General features: G+C 40.1%; 1 protein-coding gene across 5 annotated transcripts in view; it reads right to left on the minus strand.

Annotated features, from left to right (window-relative positions):
* POU2F1 (POU class 2 homeobox 1) overlaps positions 1–19996 on the minus strand; it is a 127689-nt gene that overhangs the window by 71726 nt on the left and 35967 nt on the right. For 4 of the 5 annotated variants that reach the window (XR_005565498.1, XM_039386486.1, XM_039386485.1 and 1 more), the window contains exon 1: positions 498–716. The exons of the other annotated variant lie outside the window; for it this stretch is intronic. Coding sequence is in view for 3 of the 4 variants with exons in the window: in XM_039386486.1 (XP_039242420.1) it covers positions 498–525 (28 nt within the window). In the remaining variant the exon portion in view is untranslated. Of the gene's footprint in view, positions 1–497; positions 717–19996 lie in introns of those variants that run through there. 5 annotated transcript variants of the gene reach the window in all.

Here is a 19996-nt window from a genome sequence, read left to right on the forward strand (position 1 = left end):
CGCACGAAGAACCTTGCTATATTAAAAATACACAGACATAACATGCATTCTGTTGTGGAATGGCTCAATACAGTTGCTAAATTCTTTGAGACTGAGGCTCCCTCTCATTCATTTTAATGCTTTAAAATTCATAACACAGGGACATGCAAGTCAAGTCCAGCGTTTGTTAGAAGCCAAATGCTTCTCAGATTGAAATCCTAAAAGCAAAAGGTCTGTATTAATATCATCCAAGTCTGTGCAGTGGAAACGAATTCTCCTGGAGCGAGGGAAAGGAGGGAGGGGAAAAAAAAAAAAAAAAACACAACAAAAAACAAGCCATGTATTTCCCTGGTACAGATCTAGCTATCTATCTAGCAGGCAGCTACTTGCTGCCGATTCACTGGTGAGCTCCAGCCTCCCAAATACCCTCTCCAGCCTCTGCATATGTGATTAAGCCTCTATGCATAGTCAATCTCACAGCCTCGGTGTCCGTAAGAAAGAGCTGAGCTGGTACCCACCTAGAACGTAGTCGCTGCAGTCCAGCATTGCTGTGGTCTCCTCTACGGGTTCAGATAGTCCAAGGAACGGGAGAATGGCAATTTCTATCAAATCTACACTACTGCTCTGACCGAGCACGAAAGGGAGTGGGGAGGTGGGGGGAGAAATACAACTTCAGTTACACCATAGCAATCTTCAACTGAACGGGGAAACTTCAGTTGCTGTGTGGAGTTTTAGTCTCTCCTACTAGCTGTGTCTGACATTGTCAAGGCGACTGAAGCGTGAAAAGTTCCCCTTTTTGTAATAAAATAGAAACAAAGATTGCAGCTGGCAGTTTCCATAATGAAGCTTAATCAGTATGCGCCTGATTAGGGCCTTATGCAAATCTCCTCTCGTTAGCACAGCAGCCAGCACTTTGAAGTCCATGAACAATTCATTTGCAGAGTACACTGAAAGCGCTCCCTGCATAATTTAAATCACGGTATAAATATTTATCAGCTCATTTGCATATTAATTGGCAGTGCATGAAGGGAAAAATTATCTCCCGAGTGCCAGCATAATAATTAGGGAACAAAATGAATTTTCTTCCAATAGCTTGGCTTCTCAGCCCTAACTCAAGCACAGTACCACAGGGGAGCAGGGAGGGGAAGAGACAGAGTTCTGTTCAAATGCCACTGAAATGACACGTACAAATTAGAAACAACTCTACAGACTTAAGCACCTTTAATCTTATTCCTGCTGGCAACAATAACTTCGGTAATAAAGGGGATTTGGAAAAAGCTTTCTACACAATCCGAATAATCCCACGAAAACAATTAGCAAGGTAGAAGCCGAACACAAAGCTGTCAAACCGGTGCTTGCACATCTGCGTGGAGTTTTCCACACCCGAACACGCACCGTCACAGGAAGGTCCTGGGCAGGGAAGGGAGTACCACCAGGGCAAGGAAGTGGCACGATTCCCTTTAAACAGCTAAAGAGCTTGGTGATTCATTATCGGGTAATCCCTTTGCCACGGCCAACTTAACAGCAGTGGATATGTCAAGTATCGTGTAACATTTGACACCCATTAATCTATCCCGAGTGAAATCAAAATAGATTTAGTCTTTTGCTTTCCGATGACTTCCAAGGAAAAAAAAAAAAAAAAGAAAACCAAAAATCTATTACTAATCCCTTCAAACACATCCACAATATGGCTAAATACAGCTTGCTGCGGAGCTATGGTCTGTGAAAGGGGCACGTCACACCCGCGTTGCATCTTTGAACCACCCAATGATAACCAGAACATGCTCGCTGCTGTGACCACAAAGTGCGTTGAGGCACCGGAGAACTGGGAAGAGGCTTTGGTTCATGGAGAAATCAATCTTCTTTTCCAAAGGCGGTCCGCAGAACTAAGTGTACCAACTATAAGGCTTTATTAAACCATTTCAAATAGTTTGTTTACCCGTCATATACTAGTGTCCTAAACAGCAAGAACATTTATATAAAAATTCAAGCATGATGTGGGACATCACAACACTTAATATTCCATACACTGATCAAGAAAATGTAATGTGATGACACAAATGATTACAGGGTTGAGCCATCCACTTCCAGATGTTAATGTGACTTTAAAGAGGAAGTTGTTGTTTGTTTTGGTGTTTTTTTTTTCTTTAAAAGAAACCCTAGCTGTACTTTTCTCCTCCTCATTTCTGAAGTGAATTCGAGCACCGCCTCTCCAAACAAGAGGGAGTGAGAGAAAAGGGACTTCTCAATCATCCAGTACTGACTGGAATTTATTTCCACGCTTGACCTCTTCTTCTGTTCAGGTTCATATCTCTACTTAACACAAGATGTTCCCAGCTATATATTTAACATGAGTGATCTACACTTGAAAAAGATTGCAAGAAGAGAAGGAGAAGGTGCTCCCTACTGCAGGGAAACAACTGCGTGCACTGAATAGGTTTTCCTAACACCTTGTTTCCAACTTGGTTTTCTACTCATTCACGTGTCCCATTGAGACCTCTGAGGCACGTCTTCACGGTTCACAGACCTTCAGTAAACTTCACTCCTGCACACATGCTTTTGGAGTGCACTGGGAGATAATCCGTTTGCTTCACTGGAAGAGCCTGGACACAAACGGTGGAACAACCCACGCCCTCCACAAAGCGAGTGCTGGTTTAGGCAGTGGCTGAGTTGAGGCAGCAGCAGCAGAGTGGGAGGACAGCAGCGTCCTCTTTGGGGTCCTCTTCAAATGAGAGTGTTGAGCTGGTGGAGCGCAGGTGCAGCGTCAAGAGCGCAAGGCCACAGGAAGGGACCGTTGAGTTCGGGCACGTGGGTAGTGATGGGTGACTTTACCAAACAACAGAGCAAGCAAACAGCAACAAAAGGCCAGGTAAGGACACGCCTGAAGCAGTCCTAGGAAGTGTGCTGGTGCTGCCAGCATATCAACACTGCAGGGACAGCTAAGAAGGACAAGGCAGAAAGCTCCTTCCCCTTCCCAACTGTGTCAGTGAATCCACCTCACAAACACCGACCCCCACACAAATTTCAGCTGTAACATCCACCAACCTGCTAATCGAAATAAAAATGTGTACATTGCCCTATCAAACTAACAGTTGGCCAAAAAAACCCCAGACAAATTAATTAAAAAAACCACCCCAAGCCAACCAACCACCACAAACACCACAAAACCACCCCAAACCACACTGCTCTTCCAGTGACCACTTCATTCTTTGACAATTTTATTATCTCCCCCTTTATGTAAATTTATCAAATCATAAAATGGTTTGGATTGGAAGGTGCTTAAAAGATCATCTACTTCCAACTCCTCTGCCCTGGGGCAGGGACACCTTTCACTAGACCAGGTTGCTCAAAGCCCCATCCAACCTGGCCTTGAACACTTCCAGGGATGGGAAGCGTTCTTTTTCTTTTTTTCTTTTTAAATTTATGCCTACTGCTCCAGCTGCTCCCCCATAGTGTACATGGTAGAAGGCATCCAAGTTCTTCATTTTTGGCAAAAAAAGACCCTACTGTTTCATTTATGCCACACTACTGCAGCTATTTATTTGAGAGTCTTCTGAAGGAGGCCTGTAGACATAAGAAGGAAAATGTTTGGGGAGGAATGGTGCATTCCACCCTGCTCCAACACCAGTGGTGGAATACGTTCATTTAAAGTTCTGTTTAGGCTCTGCCACACCACTGCTCATTTTTTTCTTTCTGGCTTCTTATGTTAAAGGTTACTTAACACCCTCAACCAAAGTCATACTTCTGGTATTCACGTTTCAGAAAAATAGCACTCTTTGCACACAAAGTTTCATTTTCCCTCCAAAGGCACCTCTAAGAGGAGAAAGTGGTGCCCCTTGTGATCATCGGTGTAAAAACCGCTCACATCCCGTCAAACTGCAGATATCTCAAAAACTGTCTCTCTCCTCTTCACCCAATTCTACAGGTCTTACATTGATCATTTTTTTTCTCCCATAATTCTATTCATACTCACCCTTAAAACCAGAGGAACTAAGCCACCAACTCAGGTATGAGAAAGGCAGATGTCCTTCAGCCAAACACTTCAGAGTCTGCAGGTAACACTTCAGGAGACTCTTTCTACCCCATTCTCCTCTCTTTGTTACTCTTTATGTATCTTCCATCCTTCCTTTTCAAGTGAATGCTTTCCTTTTCCTGCTTGTCCCACCAATATGTCACTTTATTTAGCCAGTTATAATGACCATACCTGATCCCTTAATAACTTTGTTTTTGGAAAAGGAAACTCATTTTTCACTGCAGGCTATGCAACTCTCAGTCAGACCTCCTTTTACATCTTCTCTTTTATTTCACTTATTATGCCCAATTGACTGACTGTAAACTCCACAAAATTATTCCCCCATGTTATCTATTGTAAATAAGTGTGATATATAGTAAAAGTTGTTACAAACTAGGGTGAAAGGACATTTAAACCCTTATCTTCAGATGGTCAGTCTCTCTTTTTCTTTTTTTTCTTAAAAAAACCCACAAAACCCCCCAAACAATACAAATAAAGTTGAATTAAAGGGATGAAGGGCAAAGATATTATCAACATTATTCAACACATTTATGGGGGAAAGGAATCTTCATTTTTATATGGATGTGTTTGCATATATTAGTAAAATGCCATTTACTACATGCCTTCCTGTGACAGCAGAAGAAATTTCAGCCCCCAGCCAGCTCAGTGACAAGCATGACCTTTGCAAACTTCAGGGGCACACTTTGTGATGCAACATGGAGAGATTACCCAACAAGCCACTAATTCATTATTTCCCTTCTGAACAATGTGCTTGGAACAGAGTGCAAAGGAATACATACAAATGGAATACAAAATTAGAGGGAAAGGAAATAAGGCATCAACTGTGATGTTTGCGTGTTGCCCTCATTAGGGCATCACTGCCTAGGAGATTTTACCCTGAAGAACTACTGAAGAAGGGTGGTCACCAAAGCTTTGAGACCAGAGCACGACATATGATGCCAACCAACACTGCAAAGGCCAGAGTGAGCTGCTCTCCCCGTGCCACACCACTGGCACAGTCTGCCCTGGAGGGGCATCACACACAGCTACATTTTAACTCAAAACATTTCCCAAGCTCCATCCCACAAGCCAAATGAAACCTTACAAAAATTTCAACAAACAGAACTCCGATGTGCTACTAAAATAAAAAATAAAAGAAAAAAATTACAAAAATCATGTACATGTCAACAAAATTAACTGTTACTAAAGCTGGCACAATCCTCTTAAGAGTAATTACAGACAGACAGCGGCCTGTTCATAGTTGGGGTTCCAAACTAAGCTCTAATTTTAGCCACCACCTTTGACTTTGGCCAACAGAATTGATTTTATCCGAGAATTGGTAAAGCCAAAGAGCAGTTGCCTGGAAAAGTCAAATAAAATTGGCCTGTTTTAGAATTACTGGTCATTAGGCAATTGCTATGATTTGGAATTTCAATCTACATCTAATTTTACTTCTCACAAACTCAAAACATAACTATCCTTTAAAACTTCCCACTGCACAAAATACCTTTAAAAATTCTTTAGTGTACGTTTTTTTGAAGGAAATTAAGTACGTGGAGAGCTAAGTAGGAATGCTAATTTATGGCATCAGTGCAGGACAGCAGATACTCATAAGCACCTGACATATTAATATAAAGGGATTTGTTTGTGGGTTTGGCTTTTTAGGTCTCCACTTATTTTTGTCCACACATGGTAGAAACTCCCATGAATTAAGTCTTTTTTTCTTACAGTAAGAAAACCATGGCCACAACAAACTCACAGCAGAGTACCACCATGTGAGGAGGGAAGAAAAAAAGGGAGGCAGATACAACAAGAGAAAATAAACACCCTTATTCAAAAACTACAGAATTATAACTTTCACGAGGAAACTGAGCTTTATTTGAAACTCAAGGCTAATTCTGTCATTCTGGAGCATCCTCTGAACAGTTGTGCCCTTCCCTTACTGCCCACAAGCCACGGCACATAAGAAAAGATCCATATTATATTCACATAAAAGTTTTTCTTTCATTCTGTTGAATGTTTTCTCCACAGCAAAGGAGATAAGTTCAGTGCAGTCAACCCTTGCTGTCTAAATAAATGTTATTGTCATAACATTTACTTAGAAATTATGGGATATTTTGAAGATAGCAAACATTAGGTCTTTATATCTCCTGATTTAAGCACTCGTTTCACTCATATCATGTTTTCAAGGTTTCCATGACTATTTCATAACGGCTTGAGACCTTTTCTGTTTGGTTTTTTTTTTATTATTATTTATTTGCATGCACCAAACAACTACATCATAAGCACTGACTCCAGGAACTTAATTCAAAAAACGACCCAAAGTGTCACACATTTGAAAACAAATGTGTATTATTTAACTAGCATGTTCCACCTGCCACAGAGCTGTTGCACACGAGCACATGTTATTGTCTGCAGGGCATTCACCTCCTTTCAATTTAACTAGAAGTTAGCATAGAAAATGAACAAATCATGCTCTGATTCCACCACACTTGAGGCATGGTTCTATCCCACTACATATATATTGCTCTAGTAAACTTGCATAGGAAAAGTAGTATCCAAACTCAAGCAGGATTTCTTTTAACAAAATTTTTTACTATGTAAATATTGTATAGGAGTTCTGAGTTTTTGCCCACATATGTGGGCATATGTCTCCTTTTCTTTTAAAATTACTGGTTTGTCAAGTCTAAAATACTTCACACTGACAAGTATTGAACACTTTGGGCAGATGTATGTTGCCTTATTAGCAAACATAGCTTATATTTGATTACTTTTACAGGATTTGCATGCCTCACTTTGCTTTTCAAAAAAGTACTGGAGGACACAAAATAAAGTCTGAAATGAAGCCTGGTAGTGAAGTTACATGAACAAAACACAAGGGAGGGCTGAAGAACAAGATCAGTAGAACTTCAACATTTATCAGAATAAGAAAAAAAGGGGCAATTCAAGGACACAGGTCTCTTATAGCAATACTGGGGTGGGGGGCAAGACCACATCGTCCCCCCTCCAAAACCAACCAACCAAATAACAACAAAAAAAAGCACCTTGAAAAACTTGCAAGCTTTTATGGGATGCTGCAGCTTGGGGCAGCTGGAGAACCTGGAGCACCACCAGGCACCAGCCCCCATGAGGAGTGGGGTGATCCCAAACTTCCCTTGGCAGGGAATGACAGCCAATCCTCATGTATCCCCTGAACCTAAGGTGGGGTCACTGTCTTCCACAAAATGCAGTGGCTACTGAAATTGTGCACACATTTGAATGGAGAAGGTAAATGCAGTTCAAACGGCCAGAACACCATGCAAAGAAGGGGGCATCAATATTGCTAGTTTCAAAGTGTTATTGCAATACACACTAAAAATATTTCAGTAAAAAAAATATTAACTAATATGCAAATCACAACATAATTGATCCGACAACATATGAAGGGTACTTATGCCAAGCTCAAATACTGAAAACAGTATTTGTTTAAGCAGTTGTATGACATATTACATTTTGGAATACACATACAGTGATACTTCCAAAAGGATTGATTTTGCCTCCCCATGTCCATCATAGCAGGGGCAGGCCCTCAAAGCTTAAAAACATTATTTTTATATTCACTTGCAAACCAAAACATAATGCCTTATGCAAACACGCTGTTCCTCTGTTCTCCACTTTGCCAAAGTAGCAATTACTAGTCCAGCTTGATGAATAGGATCTCTACAAAGAACAGACTAATTCAGTATATGACTTAACCATACAGCACTGCTCAATTCAAAACCCAGAGTCTCCACACTACTTGTCATTAACTACACGACAGGTCACTCTCAAAATACATAAATCAAAGTCACAGGTTTAAGTTCACTACGATTCCTGCTGAAGCCAACTGGATTCATCAAGATCAACAGCACAAATACTACTTAGCTCTAGTTAGAATTAGAGTGCCTGACAAACAAAATTAACAGAAAGAAGCACATGCAAAATCTCTACAGTTCATTGTAGGAGTCGCAGTTGCAGGGCTGCTATCACCATGCTCTGCAGAAACCGCTTTTGCTCCCTCTTCCTTAATAACTATCTCAAATCTGAAGGAGGATATTGCTTTAATGCCCTCAGCACACTGATACAGACACTATTAACACCTGTAGGAACCACCAGACATGTCATGAGAATGCTTCTTTCTGAAGCTTAAATTATTTGATCTCAAAAGAGGAAAAGGCCAAATTCCAGACAAGCTGCTTTGTATGTTACAAATCGAACAAAAAATTGCCAGATGCAAGATCTGAAGAGAGAAACAGAGTTATTCACACTGCAGACACTGATTCCATCCATCAGCACACCTATCCAAGTATCTGTCATTTTGGATGGTCAGAGCTAACATAAGACTGTATTTGCTATCAGACAGAGGAAAACAAAACCAAACAACCCCCCCCCAAAACCTAAGTGCTTGGGCACTCAGGTCTTTAATTTACAATAATTTAGGAACAGTAGAAAGTGAAAACCACGGCATAGCTACACATATAAAGTACTACCTACATGAGCTTTTCCAGGAAATGTTCACAAGCCCTCTTTTGCCCTTTTTAGCAGCTATGCTGTGCTAAAGCAGAAAAGGCATTGATTAGCTTTTCCAGGAAATAACCACAAGAACAGGTTTACTAGAAGCAATGCTGAAGTGCAGGCAGTATGCCTGTGGCTGTGTTTGCAGAGGATTTGCTGGGAAGACATGCACATTTTATTTGCAGGCCCATGGATGCACCACTGAAGACTGGAATGTCTTGTTTATGTCTCCAACAAATCAGAGAAGAGGTAAACTTTTCCACACTGCCTCACTTTCTGTAACTTATTTTGATTGGAAGTGTTAGGTTGACAGATACAGAATCCTCTCAAAAGAAATTCATGATCTACTCAAAAATTACAGAGTAAAAGAAGCCAGCTGAAAAAATCAGGTCGAAAGGCCTAAAGTTTTTTAAAAGCAACGCCCAGAATACTTTAATTCTTAACAGCCCTTTCCTCAACAAAACAACAAGTTTTATATGCATATCTCACCGTTTTCACAGGGAAACCAAAAATTAAAAGCAGGACACTTCATTTAGGGTCCTGAATAAACGCCTGTCAGTACCATGGCCATGGGCCATGAACGCTGAGTCAGCAAAAATCCAGGGCTGCTGCCTCTTACACAACTGCACGACAGAATTAAAACTACTCCAACTGTGTTAAAACTACTCCAAGTGCAAGGAGAAATACTGACCCAAATCTGCTTTTTAATCCAGGGGGAGAAACGTTTACCCTGTTGAAGCACAAAGGCAGCAAGGACGCAGAGACAAACAACTAGGAAAAGATGTTTTCAGCAGGAATGATGCCTTAAAACTTTTATTGTCTGCAGTTTAGGCCACTGATATGTTCCACATCCATCTTATGAACTCTATCATGCATCTGTGTGACAAACAGAAGAAATTAAACCCTCACAACGACTATTTATTTCTTCTTTGAGACACTTGGCTCTCAGCCCTAAGGCTGACAACCTGTATCAATTAGTACACTTAAATATGCACGTACCCCTCCAATGCCACGCTTGAGAATACTCTGATTTCTGGCCTCACACACACCATTTCCACGCTCAAACATGGAAATGTGATTCCCAAACCATAAGACTTAACTCTATAATCACTTATTTTCATCAGATGCGTTGAAGAAGGCATTAGAACTACACGGTTTTGAAAGTAAAAAAATGGGGAATTGTTGGTGAGAAACAGAAGTAGCAGCACAGTAACAGCTAAAATTACACCAGTAAGTTGTTTAGCACAGACCCAGCTTCAAGTACCAAACCCCAAATTCAAAGAACTGTTCACAGATGAATTTTAAAATAACAACTAATAACCCTAAGATATCCCAGTAGACCAACCTATAGAATTAAACAAGAAGTACACCTTATAAATGTCTGAGGCCACTATATAAAAAGCCTGTAAGTTGGTCTACAGCATCACAACTTGCTGAAAGCTGGAATCTTTAGGGTAGACCATGGCTCTGGTGCCATTAACAATAAATCAGAACCGAAAATGTTTACAAGCAGACAACCAGACATTAACCCTCTGAATTTTTTTAAATATGTAAATACACCTGTAATGTATATATTTATATGAACTTTATATGTTTAATATAGAAACATATATACTTTTTGTGCATTTATACTTTTTTATGTTTTATACAAAACATTATATATAGTATGTTTATATTTTGTAGTATGTTTATTTCTTTTAAGAACTGAGATAGTGATCTCAGATTTCTCAAAGCTTCTAAGCCTACTGTTCTGAAAATAGTTTGCATGCTCTGCTTTCCTGCAGACAGGTACCAAGGCAGTTTGCCAACCCAGGGGAAGAAACATAAGCATAAAGAGCAAGTCAGCATACAGTGCTGTTCTCATCACTTTTGTCCAGTCCTGGTCAAAAGGCAAGTTGCTGTAGTGAGAATGAACAAGCAAGAAAAAAAAGTAAAGCTCCTGCCAGGATACCTAAAAATCCCTAAAAATCCAGCCACAAACAGCTCTAGAGCTGCCAACTGACCACTGCTGCTGACTTGAATGGAAATCATTCCCCAGCCTTCTTCGGAAGTCACAGTCACCACTGAAAGAAGAGCAATTCAGTATTCAGAAAAAAAACCCCCTCAAGCTAAGCTCTTCAGCAACACTCGATATTGCACTGACATTTTAATACTGCACTGAGTTGATCCAACATGCCATTTTAAAAGAAGGACCTGTATTCCATATTGCCTTCACAATCCCTCACCACCACAGGGAGATTACTCATTAAAAATACAGAGAAAGTTAGCAAATTCTCCGGGATTTAACTAAGTCAGAGGCAATAATACCAAAAAAAAACAAACTAAAAAAAACCCAAAACAAACCCTCTTTGACATTACATTTCCAACAAGCCTCACAACACTGGCAAAATGCACGAAAAAAGGCTACAAAATTCAGAACACTGCATGAGTCTGCAGGAACCGTGAGCACGAGCAGCTTTTCCCTCCAACGTGACAGTCTCAAAATGACAAGCCCTTTTTTTTGCCTGCCTACCGGCCGGTCCACACTCCCCTTTTCTTCTTTTGAATTTTCCCCAACTTAAATTGAATGCAAATAAGCCAGGTGTGGTCCCCGGAGCAGTAATCTGCAGATAGTCCCCACCGAGTTCCCATAGCAACTTGCACAGCTGGCCATGAGAAAGAGGTTGTATCTGCTTCATATTGGCTACAGAGTTTAAACACTCAGCCAGCGAAACACCAATTACGGCGTCTTGTAAAGGAAACATCGACTAAAAGGCACATCCATTCTTCCTTGATTAAAACAGGAAAATAAACCTCTGGATATGCTCCTAGTTCGGCGACTGGCTCAGCATGTAAAGTGAATATCTGTTATTTACGGGAGGCGATGCCTGCGAAGGAAATGGCTTCTCTCTTTGCTGCAAGGTACTGAAGTTTAAGGAACACTACAGCATTTAGAAAATGCCTGTTATTCTGCACTTTGCCATCAACCATACACACTTCTCTGACAGAGAGAAGTCAGAAACTCAAATCCTTCTGGACAAGTTTTAAGACTTCCACAAGACAGCACCTCTCTGACAAGTGCTTGGTAATATTGCGGATTTTCATTGTATTTTTTTCTGTATCAGCCTTCAAAGTCTCATTCTAAAAATCCAAAGTTACCCTGTGACTGACAAACCATTGTTCATCACGTACAAAACCTATCCTTTGTTCCTTACCTACAAACACAAGTTCATTCCACTCCCTTCTGCATCCTGCAAGCACAGCTCACTACTTTTGCCTGCATCCAAGCCTGCAACTCCTCTCCTCTGCTCACGCCGTGGTTTCAAGTAAGAACAGCCCTACGGGCTTAGGGGAAAGGGCCCATGTATCCCTGCTGATATCCTATGGAAATCTTGGGAAGCAGGAACCAAAACCTAATTCTCAGGCAAAAGTGCAGGAACACGGAAGGTACCTGAGACACTGCCCACCCTCCCCTGCCCCCAGTTACAAATTAGAGTAATTCTGGGAACAGAGGATGTTGGTAAACAGTAAAGTAACTCTCAGAAGATTTTTCTCTGCCATGAATCCACATCAACACGCCATTGAATCCCTGTAAACTTTTAGGAACCAGCCTGCAGCAAGGAGTCCCGTGGCTTAAGTATACACTGAAGAACATTTTTATTCATTTTGCTTTGACTCTATCTCCTTCCGTAGCACTACTTCCACTTCCCCCGCTTCTTGCACAAAAAGACACCATGAACTGTAAGCCTCTATTCCCTCCTCATGACACTTCACTGACTTATGTCACATCCCCCCTTAGCTCTATCTTCAAGGATGATCATCTCAAGTCTACACAGTTGTTCATAAAAAGTGTGAATGAATTCCTAAAGTAATTCCTAATGCTGCTTTTCTACATATTTTTTCTTCTAGTGTCTGAGGAGAAGAGCTGCACAGTGCAGTACCCAAGAGAAAGAAGCATTAATGGATTGTGGCACAATGCTATTTTTTCTCATATTGCTTTTCACTCTGATCTTTTCTTGCTAAGTCCTAGCATTTGATTTGCTTTTTGACTGCTTTTGAGCATGAAAATACAGTAGCTATTTCCATGAAAAATCATAACAAGAAAGATCTTGTACCTGGAGCATTAAGAATGCCTATACTACTGCACACGAACTAAAGATCTTATCTCTAACTTATTCAAGAGGAACTTAATATCATCGAAATATCATCATTTGTTCAATTTGGTTAAAACTGGACAACTGTTTATGAGGGAGAGCGGAAAGAAAAAGTCAGAAAGAAATAACACAAACCTCTCTTTCCTTTAGAAATCTGCTGAATGTACAAATAACAACAGGATGCTTATCTGCTTCCAAAAGAGCAGGCAGGTGATAAGGAATAGGCTCAGTATCAGCCACTTCTGTTTGTGCTGACTTTACAAAATGCCTCTTCTTGTACCTGCCTTAACCAGCCCTTTGCAAGTGATGCCTGTGTTTCAAGGAGGGCACGACAAGCTTACCCAGGAACATTCAACTTCTAACTTCCCAAGAGGCCACTGTGGTGCCAGTTGTCTCACAGGAGAATGTACATTTATGTAGGAGCAAACAGGAGCAGTTTAATGTGCAAACTGGACATCAGCTATAATTTTTATTCGTCCAATAATTGTACACCTGTGAGCTTATCCACTACCCCACCTGTGGGAAGTGGCCTTAATCCATCACTAACTTGAAAGCTGCTCGCTTGCTTAAGTAGATTTAGTTTTCTTCTCTACTCCTTTCTGCATTCCCTTCCAAATTTCTTTTCAGACTAATCAGCAGCACTTCAAAGCAACAGCTGAGCTGGTGGCATTAAAATGACCAGGGAAACACACAAAGCTTTAGCAGGGTACAACCACTGAGCAAGAGAAACACGCCATTTAATGTTAAAAATGATGACTCTAAGCCCATTCAATTGGGGAAAAAAGAAAAAAAAATCAAAATTCATTAGAAGGAAGAAAAAATTAGTATTCCCCTATATGCCTGGCATAATTTGCACTTTAAGAACCACACCATATTAACATTAACAGTCCACTGCATGTTAATAAAAGCCAAAGAATTAAAAACCGAAGGCTCTCTGTCTGTATTGCAAGCCAATAGGTTTACACAGTGTACAGAATGAAAAGGAATGGACATACAGGTGGCAGTGTGGAACCTGAGAAGCTGAAAAATGAAGAGGATGTGAACTGGAAGTGGACACATAATTTTGAAAGAATTAGTAGCAGTAGTAGCAGCTAATACTGGTATACCAAATAAATATTTAATGTCAAACACCAAATGTGGATGTGTGCACACACACACTCGCACTCATATGTATCTTTTGTACCAACAAACAGGCAAGTTTTGTACATCTCAAAAATGCAGAAGGTTTAAATACAGATTGATTCTGTCCTTTCCAGCTCTTATCTCCACTGTGGTTTCTGCTCACAGCATTTCATGCATGCTGAGGACAAGCCTGCAATGGAATTGCCCCTCTGCAATTTGAATGTCATTTGGCCTGACCAGCACCAACCCTACACGTGGTACTTGCTTATAAACAACTTGGATAGGGGATGGAGGGGAAGGGAGAAGGTAACAGGTGGGAGTGAAGGCTTTGACTTCTGACCAGACCTTGAGATGAGCACAGCACTTTTGTAATAAAAGAAGGCCATTAAACTCTCCTGGGTAACTTGGGCCTCAACTTCCAGTTGATGGATTAGATTAAGGACACTGTATTCTCATTAATGGAATTTAAGAGGCAGAGCTTTTTTCTTACCTGTAGCTCTTAACTAGCAGTCCCTCTTTTATAAGGCATGCTTTAAGACTGAAATCATCTGTTTCCAGCAACTGGATTTTGTTATGCACCTTGGGCTGGTTAAAGAGGCTTCCTTAAACAGACATCCCCTTATGTTCTGTGAGCAAGTCACTGTTCACTAGGTCAAACTTCGTGTAACCAAAGATTCTGAATTTTAAATTCAGTTTGACAGGTTTCTCACATGCTGAATCCATCATAACTTTTCTCAGAAACACCTCTGGCTTTGTTAGCAACACTTTTGATGTTACAAATTTCCTAGCAGCACCATAAGGCTAGACTCAACTGCGTTTGCAATTCAAGTATTTTAATTGTTATCACAGGTACTGTCTCACTCCAAAAGCCATTTCCAGACTGTAATTCATCACAATTCAACTGATTTCTAGAGTGTATGCATTTCAGAGCACAAACTCCTTTGTCAAAAAATCTACATCTTTTTTGTCACATGTTTAACAGACACTGAATTTAGCTAAATTAAAATACATGGGTCAGTTTCTTGGAAAAAACCTGGTAACTCTTACATCCCTTTGCAGTAACTGATCTGCAAGTTGCAACTCCACCCATCTTTGCATCCTATGAAAACTTTACCAATGAAGTTTCTGTATTTCTTCCTCATCACTGGCAGGTATGGAAGAGTACTTGCTGAAGAAAAAGACACAGCTAGTAGATTTTGACTTTCCATTAACAACTATATAGAGATTTTTCAGTTATCCTGTCCTTAATCCTTTTAGTATGTGTTGCTATTGATTTTGTATCACTTTAATTTGGTAATCAATGAAGTAAGCCATTCTAAATCAGATACATTATAGAAGAGTGCATTTTATCAATACAATTACAAAACAGAGCTTTAATCTTAACAAGAACTGAAAAAGCTTACAGCAAATTCATCTGAAAAGACTTTCTCTCCTACCACAGAAAACTGTATGAATTGACATTATATTTACTGACCAAAAATTGTCTATCAGCAAATAAAATTATCTAGTCACTCGAGCGAGTGCAACTGACCTCCAGCTTTTAAAATAAAACTGCCCCCTTTTTTGACATTATTGACTCACTCATTTTTCCACTCCCTCTGCGGCTTCCTTGGCCACTTAAGATTTACTGACATCAACAAATACATAACATCAACAAATTAGAGAGATTTCTTTCCAGTCAGTCTAAATTACTAAATGCAAGCTGCCTTGTCTTGCAGATTTTAGAAATCCAACTCATCCAGTCTCAAGCATTCCGCTTTCTCCCCATTCCCATTTATTTTGACAATGGCATTTTCTCTTCATTTTTTGGAAACACTTAAGGCCATTCAAAAGCAGGTGGTGATCTGTGTCAGAACACAGGTCCTCATCCTTTTGCACTTTTCAAAAGCTGCCTGTGGACTACAGCTCCACGGTTACTCAACCCTTCAGTTGTCTCCCACCCAAGAGGGGAGTGGAAATCTCACCATTTCCTCTTTTTTGGGGGGTTGGTGTGGTTTTTTGGCACTGCTTTATCAGGCCACAGAGGTGTTTTAACTAGCCCAAGAAGTTGATAAGTGAGATGAAGGGGGTGGTTGGGGAGCAGGGGCAGAGGTGCTGCATCTTTCAACAACAATCTGCTATGATGACTCCCTTTGGCTCATGAAATCCTGCCTGCAGAGATATTCATCCTTCATCATGCAATCACAAGTGTTAGATGTAAATTTTGAAATAAAGGCATTTATTGGCATTCCTTGAGCTTTAGCAGCTTGCTAAACACGATCAGGAAAAACAGACTATTTCTTGTGTACTTGCATTTAAATAGCTTGAGAAAGGCAGATACTGTAACTCCACATGGTTACATCAAACAGTGCTTCCCAAACCATGTCACTGCCTCTCCTCCTGATTTGCTAACCAGGACATAACCATTGTGAGGAGAAAACACAGGTTGCTATTTCAGAAGGAGAGCACAGTGAACAAACTGATGAAGGCAGGGCTGGGACCCCTGGTCTCCCAGGGCAGCAGAAAAACAGTGAAGACCAGCCCCCCATTTGGACTACTCTTTGCCTCATGAGGAGGAAGGAAGCCATGTAAGGTATTTACTATATTTATTCTTCAATAAACCTTTTTTTTTCTTTTTTTTTTTTAAATTTAAAAATCCATGGCACCCTTCTAAATAGCAGAGTACGGACAGCCACTTCTCTGTCAAGCAGCTTCTGTTGATGGAATTACCCCGTAGCAGAGGTACAATTTAGATAAGTCAGCATCACTGAGTTTATTCTTTGATGTCCCTCATTTTTACATTATTTTGAAAATATCAGCCCTCTGTACTTGCACATTTCACTGAGATCTATGCTCTCAGAGATTAATTTGGCTGCAGGAGTCAACAGGTAGACTACAAGATCAGGAGGTCCCTTCAAACAACTCCTCTTTCAAATTTTACTTCACTGAGCAAGTTCGAAATCTTACAGTATTACTTCAGCTCACAGCTAATCTATCCTACCTCTGTAATGAATCATCAGCTTGGCTATTAAATTAACGGTTGAATTAATAATTAATTTCTTAGGTTTTTGTCCTGCCTAATTACAGAAACATATGTATCATATTAAAGGCCGCCTTTATTGCTGCTGAGCTCACCTTATTTGTTTTTAATACCAATTTTTACCAACAAGGGGTGTTTTTTTATTATCACACTTGAAATCAGATATGCTTTCAGTTCTACATCACGTACCCACTATTTTAGCTGTAAAAATTCTCTAATTGGTAAGGCTGATACCACCACTGGCCTCCCTAGCACAGATGTGATGCTCCAAATGCTCCTCCTCGCTCACAACTTTGACCACACACCCCTACTGCAAATAACAGCCCTGCTATTCCTTTTGTCAGCTTTCTGGTTACACTTTGATGGGGGCAGACCCTGGCCCTTCTCCAGAGGCTCTCTCTTCTGGAAAGAGATCTCGTGTATAACTAAATTTAAACTTGGATTCCCTAAGCAGTCTTTCCAGCTACACGTTTCTATTCAAGTCAACAGAGAGCATCTGTTTAAGTGGCCATGAAGAGTTGTTGTGAAGAGATGAATCACTTAACCCAAAAGTTGCCTGACCATGATTAATACAAGGTACAAGAAACCTCACAGTGGACACCCATGGAATAGCCTACTTACCAGAGAAGTTTCTTCCTAATCCCCTTTGGTTAGCACTTTATTTGTTCCCTGTTGTATAATGGTTTTTCAATTCTTCACAAAGGCTTTACAAAACTTTCATTTAACCTAACATAATGTACTGTAAATGAATAATCCCTTTTCTTTCCTGATCCTGTTAATCTTTTGGCCTCAGTTACATCTCACAGCAGTGAGATGCAAATGTTAATTATGCAAGAAGTATAAGATCTGTATTTTGATTTCCATCTGTCCAATACAACTCCAGACCAAGACACAGAAAACTGAGTGCTTTCCTATCACCATGGGAACATGATTGCCAAGAACATATACCAAGAACATCTCATACTGACTCCCAGAAGCTCCAGTTAAATACCTTCTATCCATCAGAGCCTCCTCTATCTCCTTTGTTGATTCTTATTTTTCACAAACCCCTGACAATTCTCACTGTAACTCAGCCTTCCTCAGGCCTGCAGAAACATTGTCTTACAGTGTGTAAGACACCGTAAGATGTAACATCTCCCCCTTGTTTGCATTATGCATGTGACCACCCAAAAGTTTTATACTGCAAAATACACTTGCACTCCTGTTTTCAGCTTCCTTCAAACACAAGGCAATGTGCAAAATGCAGTGCATGAAGCAATGTCGAGACCCACTGAAGCTGTTGCCCACAGAATCAAGACATTTTTTGTCAACGCTGACTCAAGACAGCAGAAGTAATGCTCATCTCTGAGAATTAGGTTTTGATCAACAGTTCATAGACAAGCATGTTAAAAATTAGTTGATATACTACTATGACCGAAAAATAAAAGAAGTCTGAGTTATATCAACTCTCTTACCAGCAAGAGAGAAGGAAAAGATACCCATAAACATTCCCTTTTTCTTCTACTACCTGCAACGGCAATGAAGAACAAAATAGAGCCCAAAATACCATAAACACAGTTATTTCAGGTTGAATTAGAAGCTGATACATGTAATATTCTAATAGGGGAAGTTCATAGAAAAAAAAGCTGGCACAGCACTGCTCAACTTAAGAGCTTTCCTTAAGCTCTCAACCTATTTACGTACCACCTCCTTTCTCAGAACAAAAGCTTCCAAGAACATGTGGTGAATAGGTACTATTTACATATTTTGGTTAAAAGTTGTCCAAAACTTTTCTGCCCTTGAAAAAAATGCAAGATAAAAATGTTATTAAACCACAGGCAGTGACAATGTAATTCACTGGGCAACTAAACCAGCAAACGTTCTTTTCTGAATTACTTGTACCTTGCAATTGTCGTATTTTGGAGGTTTTTAACCAGATTATGAATAAAGCAAGAGTTTGCCCCTTTTGATACACCAGAGACTCCACCTACAAAAAAGTTGTTCTTCACATCCTAATTTCCAAAAAATCTTAAAATCTGTGTCATCTCAGAACAAGAGGTGGTAGAGGAGCCACATTTTTGGCAAAGCACTTGTTTTGGCACTGTTTCCACCCCTACTCTACTCCCTCAGTTCTACCAATACAATCATTTCTACAGTCCCCCAACAAACAGGTTAAAAGTAACTGTACAGTTAAACATACAGAAGACTTGTCTACCTTAAGGGCATAATATATACATACATATATATATACACACACACACACATAATAGAGTAAGGATGAGTTTCTCTGATTTGCTGAATTTCTGCAATAAGTGTGTTTAAAAAGGTCTCTTCTCTGCATTAATTTTCCAATAACTGATGAGTCTTGTGTTCTTACTTAATTCTTTCCTTTGATGTGAACAGTAGCAGTTTTCTTTACCTGACCATCTATGAATGCCTAAGAATCTACTCTCCTTGAGACTTCCATGCTCCTGACAAATGTGACCAATTGGACAGTGCATGGAAAAAAAATCACAAGAAATGGAATTAACAGTCAGCATAATCTAACAATCTCAACATTCTTTGAAAAACAGGCTTAAACATCCCCCTGCCCAAAAAATCCAGCCAGCCTTGGAGGTTTAATAAAGCTCAGAGACTTTTAGTATAAAAATCTAATTTAGAGCTTGTAAACGGGTTAACAAACAACAAAAATACATTACCAAAGAAAGAAAATATGACCTTTTGACAGTGCATCATCTTTTCCCCTGCCACTTAGAAACTGTGTAAAGGCATATTTACCCTCCTCTTAAACATCTCTTTCTGTTCTCTTCCATTCTACAACACACTGTGTTTTTATTTCACAGACTCTCACCCTCAACTTGAGGGACAGGCTACTCTCTTAAATCTACCTTATTAGCTTCACAAATGCATGGTACACCAAGGTCAAGGCAGAAGGAAAAAATTCCTAGTGCTCAAAGCAGGTACAAAGAATGGAAATGTTTGAAATAAGGACTGAAACAGTACATGCTCTAGGAGGGCATTGCCTCAAAGAGCCAGATTCACACAAAGGGGAAAAGAAAATGTTGCGCTCCAATTTAATCAAAATCCACCGGACACAACAGCTGACTCTGCAGCCCTGGTGACCTGAAGAGTAATTTTATTAGTTATACGGAAATATCCATTTTCAAGTTCCAACTGCTGCTCCACTCCACTTCCCCACCTTGCCCACAAAGAGGAGAA

Source organism: Pipra filicauda, unplaced genomic scaffold (genome assembly GCF_003945595.2).
Source record: "Pipra filicauda isolate LSUMZ 115617 unplaced genomic scaffold, ASM394559v2 scaffold487_size526621_pilon, whole genome shotgun sequence".
Classification (NCBI taxonomy): Eukaryota; Metazoa; Chordata; class Aves; order Passeriformes; family Pipridae; genus Pipra; species Pipra filicauda.